Source organism: Molossus molossus, unplaced genomic scaffold, assembly GCF_014108415.1.
Source record: "Molossus molossus isolate mMolMol1 unplaced genomic scaffold, mMolMol1.p scaffold_m16_p_13, whole genome shotgun sequence".
NCBI classification, from domain to species: Eukaryota; Metazoa; Chordata; class Mammalia; order Chiroptera; family Molossidae; genus Molossus; species Molossus molossus.
The window spans coordinates 63,183,938-63,200,089 of record NW_023425348.1 but is presented as its reverse complement, the minus strand read 5'-3'; the positions used below and the strand labels follow the sequence as shown (position 1 = coordinate 63,200,089).

The window sequence follows — 16,152 nt, the reverse complement described above, 5'->3', positions numbered from 1 at the left end:
TTCAGCCTGAATGAACCCGTGCCTCCTAAATTACTTTTCTGATATACATCACTGGCTTCATTCCACCTGCCCGTGTGGGCTAAGGAGATTAGGCAGAAAACAAAAAGCCTATTTTTTTTTTTTTTTCAGGAACATAAATAACACCTTTTGCAGGGCCTGTCAATCATTGTTGAGGCTCTAGCAATCTGTTTTGTATTTTCTCAGGCAAACAATGGCATCCTTCAGATATGTATCAAATAATTTCAACTGGACAGGGTTTACATATTAATTTGGGGGGTGGGGGCTTTCGTAATTCTCTGAGACAGATGAAGGTGTATATAAATGATGGCTCCCCTGAACTTCTAGGAGCATTGCCGTCTTCTCAAACAGATGATGGATACTTGTAAAATACAACAAAAACACCCAGAAATGAATGAAACCCCCGCTTTTAAAATTTATTCTAGCAGAAAAATGTCGTGAATGAAGCTCACCATGAGGTTGTTTGAAAAATCAAAGTTCTTCCTCCCTGTGACATTTTAACCTCCAAACTCTAAACAGTAAGCCTCTTACACTAACATCCGATCACGTCAGATTGTGCTGTTGAGAGAAAATAGATTCTAATTTCCGAGAATTTATATATGAAATGACACTTGCCCAGTTTCCCTTCGTAAGGGCACAGATGACTAAATGGGCTGGGCAAACAGGGGATACTTCTTAGAGGTACTTATTAAACACTGAAGAACCAGGTTGCACGGTAATAAGTGACACTGTCCTGCCAAAGTGTCTTTATTTCATTTCTTTGCGGGTCCTACCTTGCACGTGCAGTTCCTGCAGTGATCACCGTCCACCCAGGAGTCTTGGTCTCGGTACAGCAGTCCACTCACTTGACAAGTCTTCTCGCAATGACAGTTTTCCAGTTGACTAAGTCTTGTCTCTGCATAATTTAGCTGCAAACAAGAGTCACTAGGTGTCATTTCTGTAATTCAGCTGCATTGTCCTACCAACGCTAATAGCAATAAGACAAAGAAATCCAAGTAGCAGGGGAAACAATTGCTCAGAGCAGCTCGCTGATTCTTAGGTTTGTTTTAGTTTTGAAATTTTTTTTTTTTCACGTGAGGTGGAATCATTCTAAATTAAAGACATATTGGCTCCCATGGTCTAATGAGCACCAAATGAGACATGAAACTGTATCGCAGGGACCTCCTGAGTGTTCAAAGCCCACACAGAAGCTCTGTAATGAATGTGTCTCAAGGACTCATTACAATGTTTACAGGAGATGTAATGAGGAACTCCAACACACTTACATTTATCTCCCACCATCCCCTCTGTGTTCTTCACATACTAACCAGTGTCACAGTTTACAAGCTAGGAAGTCACTGCTTCCTATCCTAGGAAAAAAATCTGGGGAGCTAGAGCCAGACGAAGGGAAAGGCACAGAAGGATGTAGTTTCTCTCCAGCTCCCAAGAATCCACTTTGGCGATCAGATGAAAGTCAGAAGAAGCAACCAAACCCCCAGGGTGAAATTAAGATTTGGTGAAAGAATCCTTTTCATTGTTCTAAGTCGCCCAACTGTTACCATTAACCACAGAATCTTAGACTCTCTTCTTTGAAAGGGGTTAGGCAGCTTGAATGTCCTCACGTGTAACCCTATCGTGATGATCCAGGCATTGTTTGCACATCGACAGCGCTGGGACACTATCTTCCAAGGAAAGACGTTGTTCATTTGTTTTGGTTAGTTCTGGATGTCTTAAACCTCTCTCTTGGCTGGAGCCTTGAACACTCTCCTTTTCCTATGACATCCGGTTTTGCCTCGTAGCCATCCTGAGCAACTCGACCTCTCTTCAAACACCTGAGGTCATCCTGTCTGCATGCCTGCTCCTGACCACAGTCAGCCCCCCAGGTTCCCTACATAGGTCCTTGGGATACAGCTCCAATCCTCTCTCCTGATCACCTTCCATGTGGCCTACTCCAGTTTGCCTTCAAAAATATGACACTAAAAAACTGACCTTTGGTATGATCTCTCTACTGCCACATCCATACTGAAGAGTAACTCAGTCCAATACCAGTACCTCCTTTCTCCCCCTTTCCTTACATAGAGGCTGTCTTGATTGAAAACAAACATAACTTCCTAAAAAGTCATCAAACAGGCTTTCTTCCCCGTCTCGATCATACATATACCTCCATGTCTTGAATATCTTCCCCAAACAGGAGACCAAATCAATCTTTGATCCCTCTAAGATTATTTCAAGCCAAAATTTTTTTTTTTTTATCCTCACCCGAGGACATTTTTCCATTTTTTGTACAGATAGAGTGGAAGGGAGAGAGAGGAAGAGAGAGAGAGAGAGAGAAACATCAATGTGAAAGGGACACATCGAGTGGCTGCCACCCGCACGACCAACCAGGGCCGGGGACAAACTGCAACCGAGGTACATGCCCTTAGCGGGAACCGAACCCGGGTCTCTCCAGACCGCAGGCCAACGCTCTAACCGCTGAGCCAAACCGGCCAGGGCTTCAAGCCAAAATTTAATATAATGGTTGATCCTGGGTCATGACGACGCCCACCTTCTTTCTACACCAACTACGGCCCCATTCCATACATGCTCCTCTCAACGACTCAGAGCAGCGCCACTCTCCGGAAAGGGAATCCACATGCAAGTCCAACCTCGGTTTTTATCACCTATGTCATCTTCTTCCTCCAAGCTTTTGGAATATCTCAAGAAAACTTGTTTATGGTCTGCCTTTTGTGGGTGGTGCCAGTAGGCAGGGAAAGAAACAAATAGGATCCTAGACAAACCGCCTGCACCATAATCAGCCCTGAAGAAACTGAGAGTTCACTGTGCCTGAAATGTCGTCTTCCTAGGACTCTTCTGCATTGCAGGTTACGCTCCAAAAACTCAGGGTACATTTGAACCTCCAGCCTAATCGTAGAGTTTCTAGAATTTATGATAATTACTTTCTTTGGGAATTTTTTAGGAAACAAAGGGAAAATACACTTCCAAGACTTTGGTGAGGTCAGGTAACCACAACTATGTATAGGCAGAGATAATAAACGGTAAGCGACAACATCACACAGAATCTTGACTTCGTTCTACAGCCCCAGTGGTTCCTACAACAGCTAACGGTTGATGTGACCTGGGGACAAGAAAGAGTTGAACTAGGTCTTCATCTCCTAAAATGGGCTTAGAAGGGGCCCCCAAGAGCAGGCATGTGCTGTCTCCCAGGAAAATCTGGGACAACTCTAGTGTCTGTATCACCCCAAGAAGGAAACCTCTTAAACACTAAAATTGACCCAAAGGCAATTCTGCATTTGTCCCAGTTTCCAGAAAATCCAGGAGTTTGCCTAAGGGTAATATTAATTCCCCATAATATCCAAAAAGGCTGAACTACGCTCAACTATAAAACTCAATTCCAGCCCTGGCCGGTTTTGCTCAGTGGTTAGAGCATCGGCCTGCGGTCCAGAGAGACCCAGGTTCAGTTCCCACTAAGGGCACGTACCTCGGTTGCAGTTTGTCCCCGGCCCTGGTTGGGGTCGTGTGGGTGGCAACCAGTCGATGTGCCTCTCTCACATCGATGTTTCTCTCTCTCTCTCTCCCTTCCTCTTTCCCTCCCGCTGTACCTGAAGTAAATGCAAAAAACAAAATGTCCTTGAGTGAGGATAAAAAAAAATAAAAAAAAAACTCAACTCCAAGGAAAACCTCAGTTTTGATGAAAGCTATTCTCAGGACTAACTTTGCTTACCCTCTGAACTTTGTTTTTGTTTTTAATATATTTAGCCTTTTCTGATAATACTGAAAAACCCTAATCTCTATAACATAAGGGTGTGCCATACAGACACAAAGACAGACATATTAAAGCAAAAAGCTAATTTTTCAAAGGCACTTAATATGTAATCTGGTCTGCCTTTCTCTCCCTGTTACATCCTGTTGCAACTATAAAGGAGAAAAACAACTCTGAATCAAAAAAAAAAATGAACTCCATTTTCTGTCACTGATATTAGCATGCTGAATTCACACAAATTCCTTTTCAAAAGCTCTTTCTACACTACCTGCCATTTTCTGCAAGAATGCCTGCAGATCCACGTGTATGGTATCCGATCTACATCTCCATTCTGTTTACCTTTGTTCCTGCATTTATGTAAACAACTACCGACCAAATCACTTATTCCTCACTCAGCACGTTCAAAGGTAGACAGCAGAAGCCTTTTTCGCAGTAAGGGGCCAATGAATGGACCTGAGTACGTGAGCCAGGTGGTAGATTGCTTTTTTTATTTTTCTTTGAAATACTACTTGTTTGGCATTTGCTAGGTGGAAGGGAAAACAAGAATTCTTCTATTGCATGAAATCTTTAAGCTTAATTGAAAAATCACTATTGAGCTCCTCAAAACAATGAAAGTCTCAAAATTAACCATGTTACAGGCTGAAATGCCACTCCAAATGCTGCTTGATTTGCATAAATAGATTTGTCAAAGATTTAAGCAGAAGTAATGAAGAAATTCCCAGTCTCCAGCATCTCTTCTTCCTGAGCTTGAGAAAAGGGCAGAGCCTGACCCTATCCAGTGCACCTGGCTCAGAAGGTGGTGCTTCCCACAACGTCAAGACTGCCTGGGAAAACGTCCAGAGTAAGCCAGGGGATTGACTGGTGGTCTCTTAGGGATCACTCAGTGGAAGCGGCCGGAGACAGCTTCCCTGCGCCTTCTCTGTCTTGGGAAATGGTTTTCCCAGAGTGCCAGGACTTTTGTGTACCGTGACCACTGTCACCTGAAGGTGCATGCAAGCTGTTCCCATGACCCATCTGGTATCAAGCAAGGGCACAGCCATTCTCCAGCCTCCCTGCCTGGGCAAGCCCTCCTAGGAGACCCGACCCCTGGGCTTATATGGTGTCTGCATCTGTTCAGTTTAATGTGACTCCGGCTACCATCTCCTGTCCAGCTCGTGCACTCTGACCCATGTGTGAGGACTTTCTGCTGCTTCCCAAGACCTCCGGCCACCAGGCTCTATCTAGACCAGAGCCCTGATGTCAACTCACTGCCTCTGCCAGGCTGTGTGATGCAAGCCATTGGGGAAGGTGTACATTTTTGGGGGGGACCATCTTTTGCCCATAGTAGCCTATGTTCCCCCTAGGTTGAACAATATAACTAACAACAGTCATTGCTTATTGAATGCCCATTTGTGTGCCATGCACCAAACCAAACCTCCAAATCAGGTGAAATCTCATGACATCTCTATGAAACCAAGAATATGTTCTATATGGGGACACTGCAGCTGCAACACGTCCAATGAACCTTGAGCTCCCACCTTGATGGCTGCACAGGGTGCAGGGCAGACAAGTTAGAAAACAGGGTCTGCTCAGTGTGGGGTTTCAGAGGAAACTCTTGCATGAAGACCAGGGCCCCTAGGACTGTAGCCTCAGTTTAAGACCGAACAAAAAAGACCCAAGGCTTGCACAAGGCACAGAAAGAAGATGTCGCTGTTCTGATTTTGGCACACTGACTAGAGGAACATATAGCCCTTAAGACTTCACCTGGCCTGCCCTGTGTTTGCAGTTTGATTCTGAGCATTCTGTGTGATCTGAAAATCCTTCAGGAGATGATGGGATATAAGGTGGTCCTATATGGTCCTGGCAGGACTCAGAAAAATCCATGTATTTCCAAGGAAAACAAGTGGCAGCACCCCCCAAAAAATGAATTCAAGGGCCTTGTGTTCGTCCTGCCCCACCCCCCACCCCTTTCAAGGCAGCCAGCAGCTCTATGCTGTGTCTTCACTCCCAGCAGGTGCCATCTGAGCACGAATCATGGCTCATTCCTCTTCTCATTGATCCCTTTATCCTCCTGCCACAGCATCCCTCTCTCCAGTCACTCCTGCTCGATGCCTCTCATCTCTTTCTAATCCTCTCTGCCCCGGCTAGAAACTTGCTCAGTCATGATTCACCTTTCAGAGTCTGTGCCCCGTCTCTGACATTCACTATCTTGGGAAAAGTTACAGAACCTACAGAAAAAACAAAAGTTACAAAACTTTCTTGGAACTCAGTCTTCTCATCTGGAAGGGTGGCTAATGAACCAGGCCCAGCTCACAGGATGTGACAGGGACGGTAAAATGCTGAAGCACTATAAATAGCACATAGTAAATGCTCACCAAATATTCCCTGGTAAGAGTTTCTTTCCAGCTTCTTCCCGATGCGGGGTTGACAGTTAGGGCCCATGGACCAATCTGGCCCAAGGCTTAATTTTATATGGCCTGTGAGCTAAGAATAATTTTTCCATTTTTCAATGGTTATATTTCAAATGGTTATTTTTATTTTTAAATAATTTTCTTTTTCTTTATTGATTTTAGAGGGAGAGGAAGAGAGACAGAGAGAGAAACATCGGTGAGAACATCAATGGGCCGCCTCCTGCATGCCCCTCACTGGGGATCAAGCCCACAACCTGAGCATGTGCCCTGATCAGGAATAAACCAGCGACCTCTTGGTGCATGTGTCAATGCTCAACCACTGAGCCACACCGGCCGGGCTCAAACGGTTATTTTCCAAATAAAATAAATATGTACATAATATCCTCAATGGTGCCTCTCGTCCTGCAAAGCCTCCCTTCACTCACTGGCCTGTTATAGAAACAGTTTGCCAGCTCCTAGCTGATTGCAGATTCCAAGTTATGCAGTGAAAATGTAAGCACTCAGGTTTTCTAAGTATAATTCTATTCACGGTTTGGAAGAAACAGACTTATAAATCTTCCAAAGTGCAAGGTGGAGGGTTGGAGTTTGAGAAGGTGGATTACATTATTTTCTGCTTGCCACGGCCCACAATTAAATATCTCCTGCCTCGCAAATGTTCATTTTACGTGATACTGTTTTGAAGACAGAGCACAGTGACACTCCTGGACAATGTACGACTAAACAGAGAAGAATGCCATTCCCTGTGGCGGGGAGGCTGAGAGAGAAAAGGGCATCCTCAGAGCCAGGGAGGGGCAGCCCCCATCGCCGGAGACTGGGTGACATGGTTCTTGTTCCAAAAGTTGGGTAGCAGGCTAAAACATAATTAACCGCATTGAGATCAAGCTGCTCCACACAATATGAAATAAAAGCCTCCATATGCCACAAGCTGGGAAGGCAAATAATTGCCTGCAATTCACATTTCCTCTGAACTCGGCAGTGAAAACCTAATAACTCTTCAGGGTCTTGAGTCCCGGGCTCAGTTTCTCTCTCAGAAAAGTGTTCTGTCTCTCCTGTCCAGACAAAAGGGGACGTGGCCAAAACCCTAGTTTGAAACACACACTGTCTTTAGCAGCACAATCTGCGGGTCCAAACCACAGTCCGATCTGCAAAACCTCTCCCCACCCACTTTTTTCCAGGTGCCATGGCTGATGGCAGAGGAAAGTCATAGCTGCAGGTGGAATAGGATTAATGTATCATTTTCACTGTTATTAAAATCCTTCCTTTCGCAGAATATAACGTCTCATAGACCCAATCTAATTCTTTCTTCGCCCTGGGCCGGAACTCATGTCCACGACTGATTGGTATCATAACAACAGCAAAGCCACAGTGTCTATTTTATTCAGTGCCTTCCTCCACCAAGCTCACGGCTGTTCGGTATGAATCTAAACTTTATGAATATATATTAAAGCCCCTAATTGTTTACATGTTTGGCTCTGCCACTCAGTATGAACCCCTCTGGGGTACATCATGTCTTATTCACCAATGCTTCCTTTGTACCTGACACAGCACCTGGCAAACAGCCAACGCTCAAAAGATTCTCGTTAAGTAGATGATGAAGAGGAGAAAAAGATGCAGAATTATAAAACTGAGGGGCGGAAAGGCAAACTTTGCCTCCTTCCCTATTTAACTCAGGACCAGTCCTGAAATGAATCGTGCATTAGAAATGCAGTACAGTGCCTTGCTGTGACAGTAATCTCTTCCTAACAATAGCTATTTTACCCCTTCTGATTACTGGCAATTATTCTTACATCCGAAATGCATTAGCTTATAAGCAGCGGTGGCTCTGACCATATATCATCTCACAGTGTTACAGGTTTAATAGCCAATGGGCAAATTCTTTTCCATTCCCAGGGAATCAACGGTGATACATATTGCCTCTTTCTTCCCAACATTTTTCAAGTAAACATTTTGATACAGCCTAATGGTATCCAAGACAGAAATAGTTATGTTTACTGTATAGGTAGCACTGTTTCAAGTAAGAATAAACCATTTTCATAGTAACATATTGCAGATGCCAAGGCTAGAAATGTTTCCATTACAGCATATCACTCTAGATTCCAGATAGCATGGAGAGAGGAATGAAACATCACAAGTGAAATGTAGGTACCTACTTTTGCAGTCATCTTGGCCAAAAGCTCTTGTAAATCCATTATTCCTTGCACCAGGCTTAAGAAATCACTACAAGTTGGGCAAGCTCAATAAAGAAAAGATAAAATAAATGTTGATACAGCGCTAACATACAAAAGAAAAATTTTAAAACAGTAGATGTCTGGCTATGTAGGAGGGTTTTTGCTTTTCTGCTTAAGTAGTACTTTGAAACTGGCATAAAATCACAGAGGGTTTCAAGTCTAGATCTTGCCCTTTTATTAATAAACAAAAAGAAACAGGAGAAAAAGGACTGTTCGCTGAAAAGAAAGGCAGTATAACGTTTTTAAGTTGAAATTAAACCCTTCGTTTTTATTGAGAGGTGACTGGAAAAATGTAAATTACCATAAAAGAAAACTCAAATCCAGGTCAAGAAGTTTAAAGAATAGTTGTTAAATAAAGTACAGCATAGGAAATATAGTAAAAAATATTGTACTACTATGCACGATGCCAGGTGGGTGGTGGAAATATCTGGGGGAACACTTTGTAAAGTATACGATTGTCTAGCCACTATGCTGTACACCTGAAACTAATACAAGATAATATTGAATGTAAACTATAATTGGAAAAAAAATTTTATATAAAACAGCAATAAGATTGGCAACTAATTCTCAGAAATTAACGAAATAACAATTCAAAAAGAATGGTTTTTTTTAACTATGTATAATTATATTAAACATATCCTTCTGTACCAATCTACAGAACCCAAATTGCTAATGTAATTTTTCTTATCTTCAAATTTTAATTCTATAAATAATACCTAAGCTTTTTAGAAATTCAAAGACACAGCAGTATACACTATAGATAAGTCTTCTTGCACTAGACTTACCACCTCATCAGTCAACACTGTAAATGGTGTGTCCATATTCCTAACCTGATTCTCTGATATTATCAACAAGTTATATAATACAAAAAAAAAAAAATCACAAATTCTTGTAGTTGCTACTTACTGCGATTCAGGTTCGGACACTGTGTTATGTATCCATTCGGCATAAAGATGAACTTCCCATCTTGGATGATCCCCTTGGTAACAGAAGAGAAAGGTGGGGATCAAGGTTACAGTTACCAGTTCACATGGCCCTGTTCTCTGCAGGGCAGGTTACTTTCAAACAAGACTGATACCCTCATTTAAAAGGTGAGCTGGCTGGCTGGTGTGGCTCAGTGGATTAAGCATCGTCCCATGGACTGAGAGGTCTGCGTTCGATTTCTGGTCGGGGTACATGCCCAGGTTGCGGACTCGATCCCTAGTGGGGGGCATGCAGGAGGCAGCTGATTGATGTTTCTCTCTCATCGATGTTTCTATCTCTCTCTCTCCCTTTCACTCTCTCTTTAAAAAAATCAGTAAAAAAAAAAAAAAAAGGTAAGCCGGCCTTAGTCTACACTGAACTACTCCATTTCTTCTAGAAATGCTGAAATGTATATTTATCTTGAGAAAGCTACAATTCGTAACCAGTGGTTGAGGCAAAAGATAACACAGCACTAAGGATCCATCAGTAAATATTCCTTAACCGAAAAATCACTGAGGTAATAAAAATTGTCCTCAATGCCCTAATCATCCTGGATCGTTAAATATTCCTGATTTGCAGAATCTTTTAAAGTAGGAGCAAAAAGATAATAGAAACGTATTAAACTAAAATGTTTCTATTGATTCATTTAGTCAAAGAAAAATAAATTAAGCAATAAACATTAGGAACATTTCCTAATAATCTTTGCTCTTAGCTAATTAAGAACATGAGTTTGGGCTGGTAAATCTTAAGAAGTGCTCAACATCTCATTGTAAGTAAAAGGTGATCTTTTAACTCTGTAATTTATTCAGGAAGTACAGCCTAATTTAAGGAAATCATCAGGGCTGCCGTCTTTCAATGAATATAATGACTTTGCTTTGGAGTTTTCAAGTTGAGTTTCAAGATTCTGTTTATAAGTCAGTTTGAGTTTTTTTCCCCCTGATTTGATGGAAGAGAGATTACAGAACAGATGGAAAACGTGGAAGCTGGTTTGGAATATTGAGCTTAATCTATGAATAAAATATAGGCTTCAGATAGTGTGCAAGTCTTTCAGAAGAAGTAACATTTAACATTTACATCTTATCTTATAAAGAGCAGATGATAATCCGTAAGTGCTGTTTTCTGCTTATTTCAAGGTAAAATATTAATTAGAAATATTAATAGAAGTAGCAGGATCACAGGACCTCTTCCTCAGAGTTAGATACATGTAGTAACCTCTTCCTCTTCAAGGGTGACGCATGTTTGTGACTATGAGAGGGGACAGCCTCACCGTGGGGCTAAATCCCTGCCACCGCTGCTCAGCAGGAATCTACAATCTCTTGTGGAGAATTCCAGGGAGCAATCTGTGCTGTGCAATCTGAGTGTATGAGCTGCTTCCTGGTGCAAAGTTGCTCATTTTTTTCAAAGTGAATTCCTTTACGAGGACAGGGTACCTTTTAAGCACATTTGAGAACTTTGAGAAAAGCATGGGATTGGAAAGCAAAGAGCTAGGTTCAAATTCTAGATCTGTTTCTGTCCAACTGCGTGAATTTAGTAAGAACCACCTTCTCTGAGCTCCGGTTGCCTCCTCTGGGAGGAGAAGGATTGTATGCAAAAAGCTCAAGGTCTGGGTCAATGCAACAGGTGTCCTAACTGAAATCATCACAATTTAGATCTCTGTGCATCTGCTACACCTTTCAAGGTAAAAAAAAAAAAAAAAAAAAAAGAGTCAAGGACAGAAAAAGCTGTAGATTTCCATCAAAGAACAGACCATCATAGAGAACTGAGTATCACATTAGAAAACATCTGTTTAAACATGTTGAATATGGATGCATTTAGAGTGACTGACTCTGTGGGTTTTCCCAGGATTACGGATGTCAGTGCTAAACTGAGAGACTCCCAGGCCAATCAGGGTGTTTGGTCATCCAAGGTGATGAGGAAACAGTGAAAGCACACGGACCAGGAAAGAATCAGGTACATCTATTACTTGTTTGTTGGAAGACCCTAAATCATTCTTTTTTTATTATTATTATTATTTGCATTTTTATCTTGAGATAGAGCAGGAGGGAGAATGGGAGGAAAAGAGAGAAGGAAACATTGATGTGAGAGAGACACATTGAGTGGTCGCCACCCACACGACCCCAACCAGGGCCCGGGACAAACTGCAACCGAGGTACGTGCCCTTAGCAGGAACCAAACCCAGGTCTCTCTGGTCCGCAGGCCAATGCTCTAACCGCTGAGCCAAACCAGCCAGAGCTAAATCATTCTTTTTATCAAACATAGAAAAGCACTCAGAAACCTGGAATACATTTGTCATGGTACTAATTACCTTTCCAAAACAAATGGAAAATCCATTTGAAAAGGATATTCCATCCACTCATCCTGTAGCAACATAATACAGTGCACCGCACTTCTGCTTTTTAAAAAGTACTACCGATTTTGTTACATTGTAAGTTGCAAATTGCCTCACTCATGCCTTTCTTCCACCTGCCTCCTTCCTTCTCTCTTTTTTCCCACTATTAATCTCTGGCACACACTTGTGTGTTACACAGATCATTAGGTAAAGGTCAATGATGTTGACTTGAACAAAAACAGAAATAAGAGCTGACAGCTTCTCAGTGCCCATTAATGCAAAAACTCAAAGCACGTGTTATTTTTTTCTAAGGAAAGGTCACGAGGGTCAGCCCACAAAATGACATGAAAATGTGTTCTTGCCAAATGAATCAAGATGGGATGTCAATTTATTTGAATGGGTGCAATTCCATGCTGGATTAAAAGAAGGGTGGAAATATACTGCACAAACACCAACTGTAACCCAGAGCAGTCTGGGCATATGTGTGCATGTGCATAGTTCCAGCACTACCCCCAGAACAAACCAAAAGGTCTTGCATTGACTTGCCATAGGATCTATTTAGTACATGGACATTTGTCAATGAACGAAGCACTGGTGAAGCATGTAGTTGTCTTTACAAAACTACAAAGAAAGGGAGGAGGGAGTTTTATACAGTATAAAACTACAAAGTAGCTCCATTGGCCTTATTTCTCCCCCAAAAAATCATCCATGAGGATTTCTATAAATAAAAATTTGCTTTCAAGCACTGTAATTTCTCAAAAAAAAAAAAAACAAATGAAATAAGAAATCAAAGGATAAAGTTTCTATTATTTCTCCCTATGTAACTTTAAATGTATCTACACTTAATTGAACATGCAGCTCTAGGTGGGTATATATTAGCTGACCTCATTTGATCTCGTTTTTTCAGACCTAAGCTTTACTTCATATTCTTCATCAGGGCAGTGCTCTCAAACTTTGAGTTTAAGAATCACCTCGAGTATTTAACATTCTGATTCCTGGGTCAAATCAACCCTTAGATTCTGTGTCCAGGGGGTTGGAGCGGGCCCAGGAATGTCCATTTTTAAAATCTGCCCCAGATGATTCTGATGAGAGGTCATTTTGAAAAACCCTGCTCTACTGTCAATCAATCTTGTTTCTCTGGGAGCAAGGTTTACTCATTAAAAGTTCACAGTGTTCACAGAGCATCCAAATCCAATATATGAATAGCAGAATATTTTCCTGATTTGAAACTGAATGGCAACCAACAGAATTTACTAAATTACCAACACCATGAAGGAAAACATCACAGATTTTTATCCCAGTATCCCCGGGAGGTCCTATTGTAGTATATTTCACACAGGAGGCACCATAAATACCTTAAAAGCATCAAGCTCCGGAAAACTGTGAATTCTGCAATACTGAACAATATAATTTTCAGAGCTGTTAGTCTGTGAAGATCATGTAAGATACTAGTTTTTAAACTAGGGCCATACATCAGAATTTGAGGGGAGGTAGAGGGAGGACAGTCATGCATATTTTGAAAAAGCTTCTGAGGTGATCTTGATATACGGCCAATGAGGATTATAGATGTCAGGCCTGACCCCAGGCCACATCGCCTGGTCATTTGACCCAGGCAAAACCTAGGGCTCTAATACTTCAAGCTTTCCCAAAGGACACCTTCATCCTAGGCCACGAACTACATTCCAGGTCTACTAACTCCAACCACAGTAGTGGGCCACGACAATAGGTTTAAGTAATAATATATCACTTGAGAACCTTTAAGAGTTGCACGAGCTAACCAGATATTGCTACAATGAGGTCCTTTTATCCAAAGAAGGTCCTGTCTTAATTGCCTTCATTGATACCATTCAGCTGTCCATAATGAATTATTTGCATTAGAAACTAACAGTTTGCTAAAGCAGTTCATCAGTACCAGAAAACAGAGGTCCTTAAGTAGCCTAATATTCTCCCCTGTGATCTTATTTATACTATTAATTTGCTAAATAACCCGTTTCCTCACTGTTAGTACAACGCTAAACCTCAGCCAATCTGAGTCGCTAAATAAATCCCGAAAGTACAGAGCCCAAATTAATAAACTTTTACTATTAGTACTGATGGAAAGGAGAAAAATGGATGCTTGCCCTTCATTACATCTACCTGTTGCCACCCGCCACCTCCTGGGCTCAGCTCACCGGGCACTGAAAAATAAATGTGCACCACATAGGTTGTATGTCATGGGTTTTTTTTGTTTGGAGAACTAATACCCAATTATTTCCACTCTTCCAAAAAACATTTCTCATTTCACAGTAAGAAATACAGGCAGATGCAATAAGAAAAGATTAGAAAAATTGTGCCATTATTACCTTCTTATGTATGGAATAATGAAGATTAAGCAAGCCCTTCTAAGACTCAGAGCTCTCTGATACAAATAAAAGCAGCTTTGCCGCCAAACATGCTAATTCTTTTTTAAAGCTCTTATTTCCCTGCGGATCTCTGTTTACACTGAAGAAAATGGTTGTATTTTTTGTGTGCTAAAACACTGAAACAAATTGCTTGGAAAGGGAAAAGGAAAGGGGGTGGGGAGAGTTCCTGCAGGGAATGTAAATATATGAATGAAGACACGTTCGGTTCATAAACTGGCACAGACTCAAGCTTTGGCAACAGGCTAACAAAAAGTAAGATCCGGAAACTCACAAGGAGCATTTTCAAAATGCAACCAATTATGTATTTCTGCCCTGAAGACAGTTAATAAAATATTCCAGCTTGCACAAAAGCCAAGAAAGACATTTGTCGACTTTCATTACGGTCAATAAACACTGTCAGCTCATTAGCATATCATTAGCTGTCCTGCTGTTTCCAAAGTCTTAATGCACAGAAATATTAATCTACAAATGTATACAATTCCCTAGCTCTGCGACTTGGACTTTCTGCATGAAAGGAAAAATAAGAATTAGAGATGGGAGGAATCCAACATAGCTGTTTTTTCTATGTGCCTCTAAACATATGTTTACCATCTGTGGAATTATGGGAACCAGCTGAGGTGGAAAACAACAGCTGTGGCATTAAAAAAAAAAAAATGCAATCCATTTTACTTCCCAGTGACAGCTCAGCTGTTAAGGAGACAGTGATGTCCAGGTAAGGGAAGGGTTTCAGACACAAATTCACCCAACAGACAGAGAAACAGAGACCCAGAGGGGGTTCTGTGGCTTCTGGGATAAAGGCTTTGCGAGGTGAATTCTTCCTGAGATTTCAACTAGTTAGAAACTGCAGGAAGACCCAAGCCACCAAAGCATCCCTAGCTCACTGCCACTCACCTACACTTGTTCTTTATTTCTTCACCCTCTGAAATAGTAACAGCATAATCAGCTTAGAATGTATCAAAGAGAAGCGGAGTGCTGGTCAATCATCTCTATAATGAAAATCTATGACGATCAGAAGATTCCGATCAGCCTATCACTACAGGCCAGCTATTTTCTCACATGGATGCTGCTCTGAAGGGGGAACCTCCACCTGTGTTCTGTGTCTCTGAGGGGAATTACCTAATGCTAGAGGCTTACGTGCCAGGAACCACCCTGTGCTTTTCAATCAGCAGCATTTTTACTGCACGATCCATAAGGACCCACCAGGGCCCAGGAATTAGGGTTGACAAGTGAGGAGTTTTTGCTTTGACTCTGCCTAGGGGGCAAACAGTTAATATTTAAAATACAGAATGTTGCTATTTTAACCTGAAAACATGCAATAAGCATTTTTAGTTTGGAGGCAACAAAGCAGGGGTGGTTCTTGGACCTAGGAGGCAGCTTCTACCAGATGAATATTAACAGGGGCATTAAACTGCTCGAGATCATTTCTGCATTGAGACACTGACTTATTTTCCATGCCATCTCACCAAACCGAAGGGATGGCTAGAAGCACTGGCAGACATACAGGATTCTAAAGGGAAGGCGAGTTTGGAAAGATTTCCTTATGAAGAGTCATTAGAGTAGGCGACTCCTACCGGGGAACAGAGATTCACACTGGTCCCAGGGAGATGGACTGTGTGGAAATGACATCCCTTCTGATGCTTCTCACTAGGACCACCTATTCCGTAGGGCTGGAGTCCTGGAAAAAATAAGGTCTGTCTCCACCATGGGACACGGTGTAGTTAAGTGAAGTGTCGCCACCATCTAACACATACATGGTAAGCAAGACCCTAAAAAAATATTTATTGAAAGAAAGTTTGGATGAATGTGTTAAAGGATGAAATAAAAAAGTCCTAAACTTAAATCCCATTTCCATCACTCAGACTGGCAAATGGCTGAATCTGAGTCCCACTGACTAATTTTATACAGTTGGGATGAAAATAGCTATCTCATTAGGATTCTCCAAAGGGGAAATGTAATTAACGGAGATAATATATGTAGGGCCACACAAAGCCTAGAACACAGAAAGCATTCAATAGCTGTTGGTATTCTCTTCCATACCCCTACAACCCACTTCTACAGCAAAATAACTGTCAAGTCTCCGAAC

At 41.7% G+C, this 16,152-nt stretch overlaps 1 protein-coding gene across 3 annotated transcripts in view; it reads right to left on the bottom strand.

Moving 5' to 3' along the window:
• The window catches only part of NELL1 (neural EGFL like 1), a 765,989-nt gene that overhangs the window by 596,869 nt on the left and 152,968 nt on the right, over window positions 1-16,152 (bottom strand). For all 3 annotated transcript variants that reach the window (XM_036258486.1, XM_036258484.1, XM_036258485.1), the window contains 3 exons: window positions 9,282-9,354; window positions 8,298-8,380; window positions 792-926 (listed from right to left, as the gene is read on the bottom strand). In XM_036258486.1, the coding sequence (XP_036114379.1) occupies window positions 792-926; window positions 8,298-8,380; window positions 9,282-9,354 (291 nt within the window). The remainder of the gene's footprint in view (window positions 1-791; window positions 927-8,297; window positions 8,381-9,281; window positions 9,355-16,152) is intronic.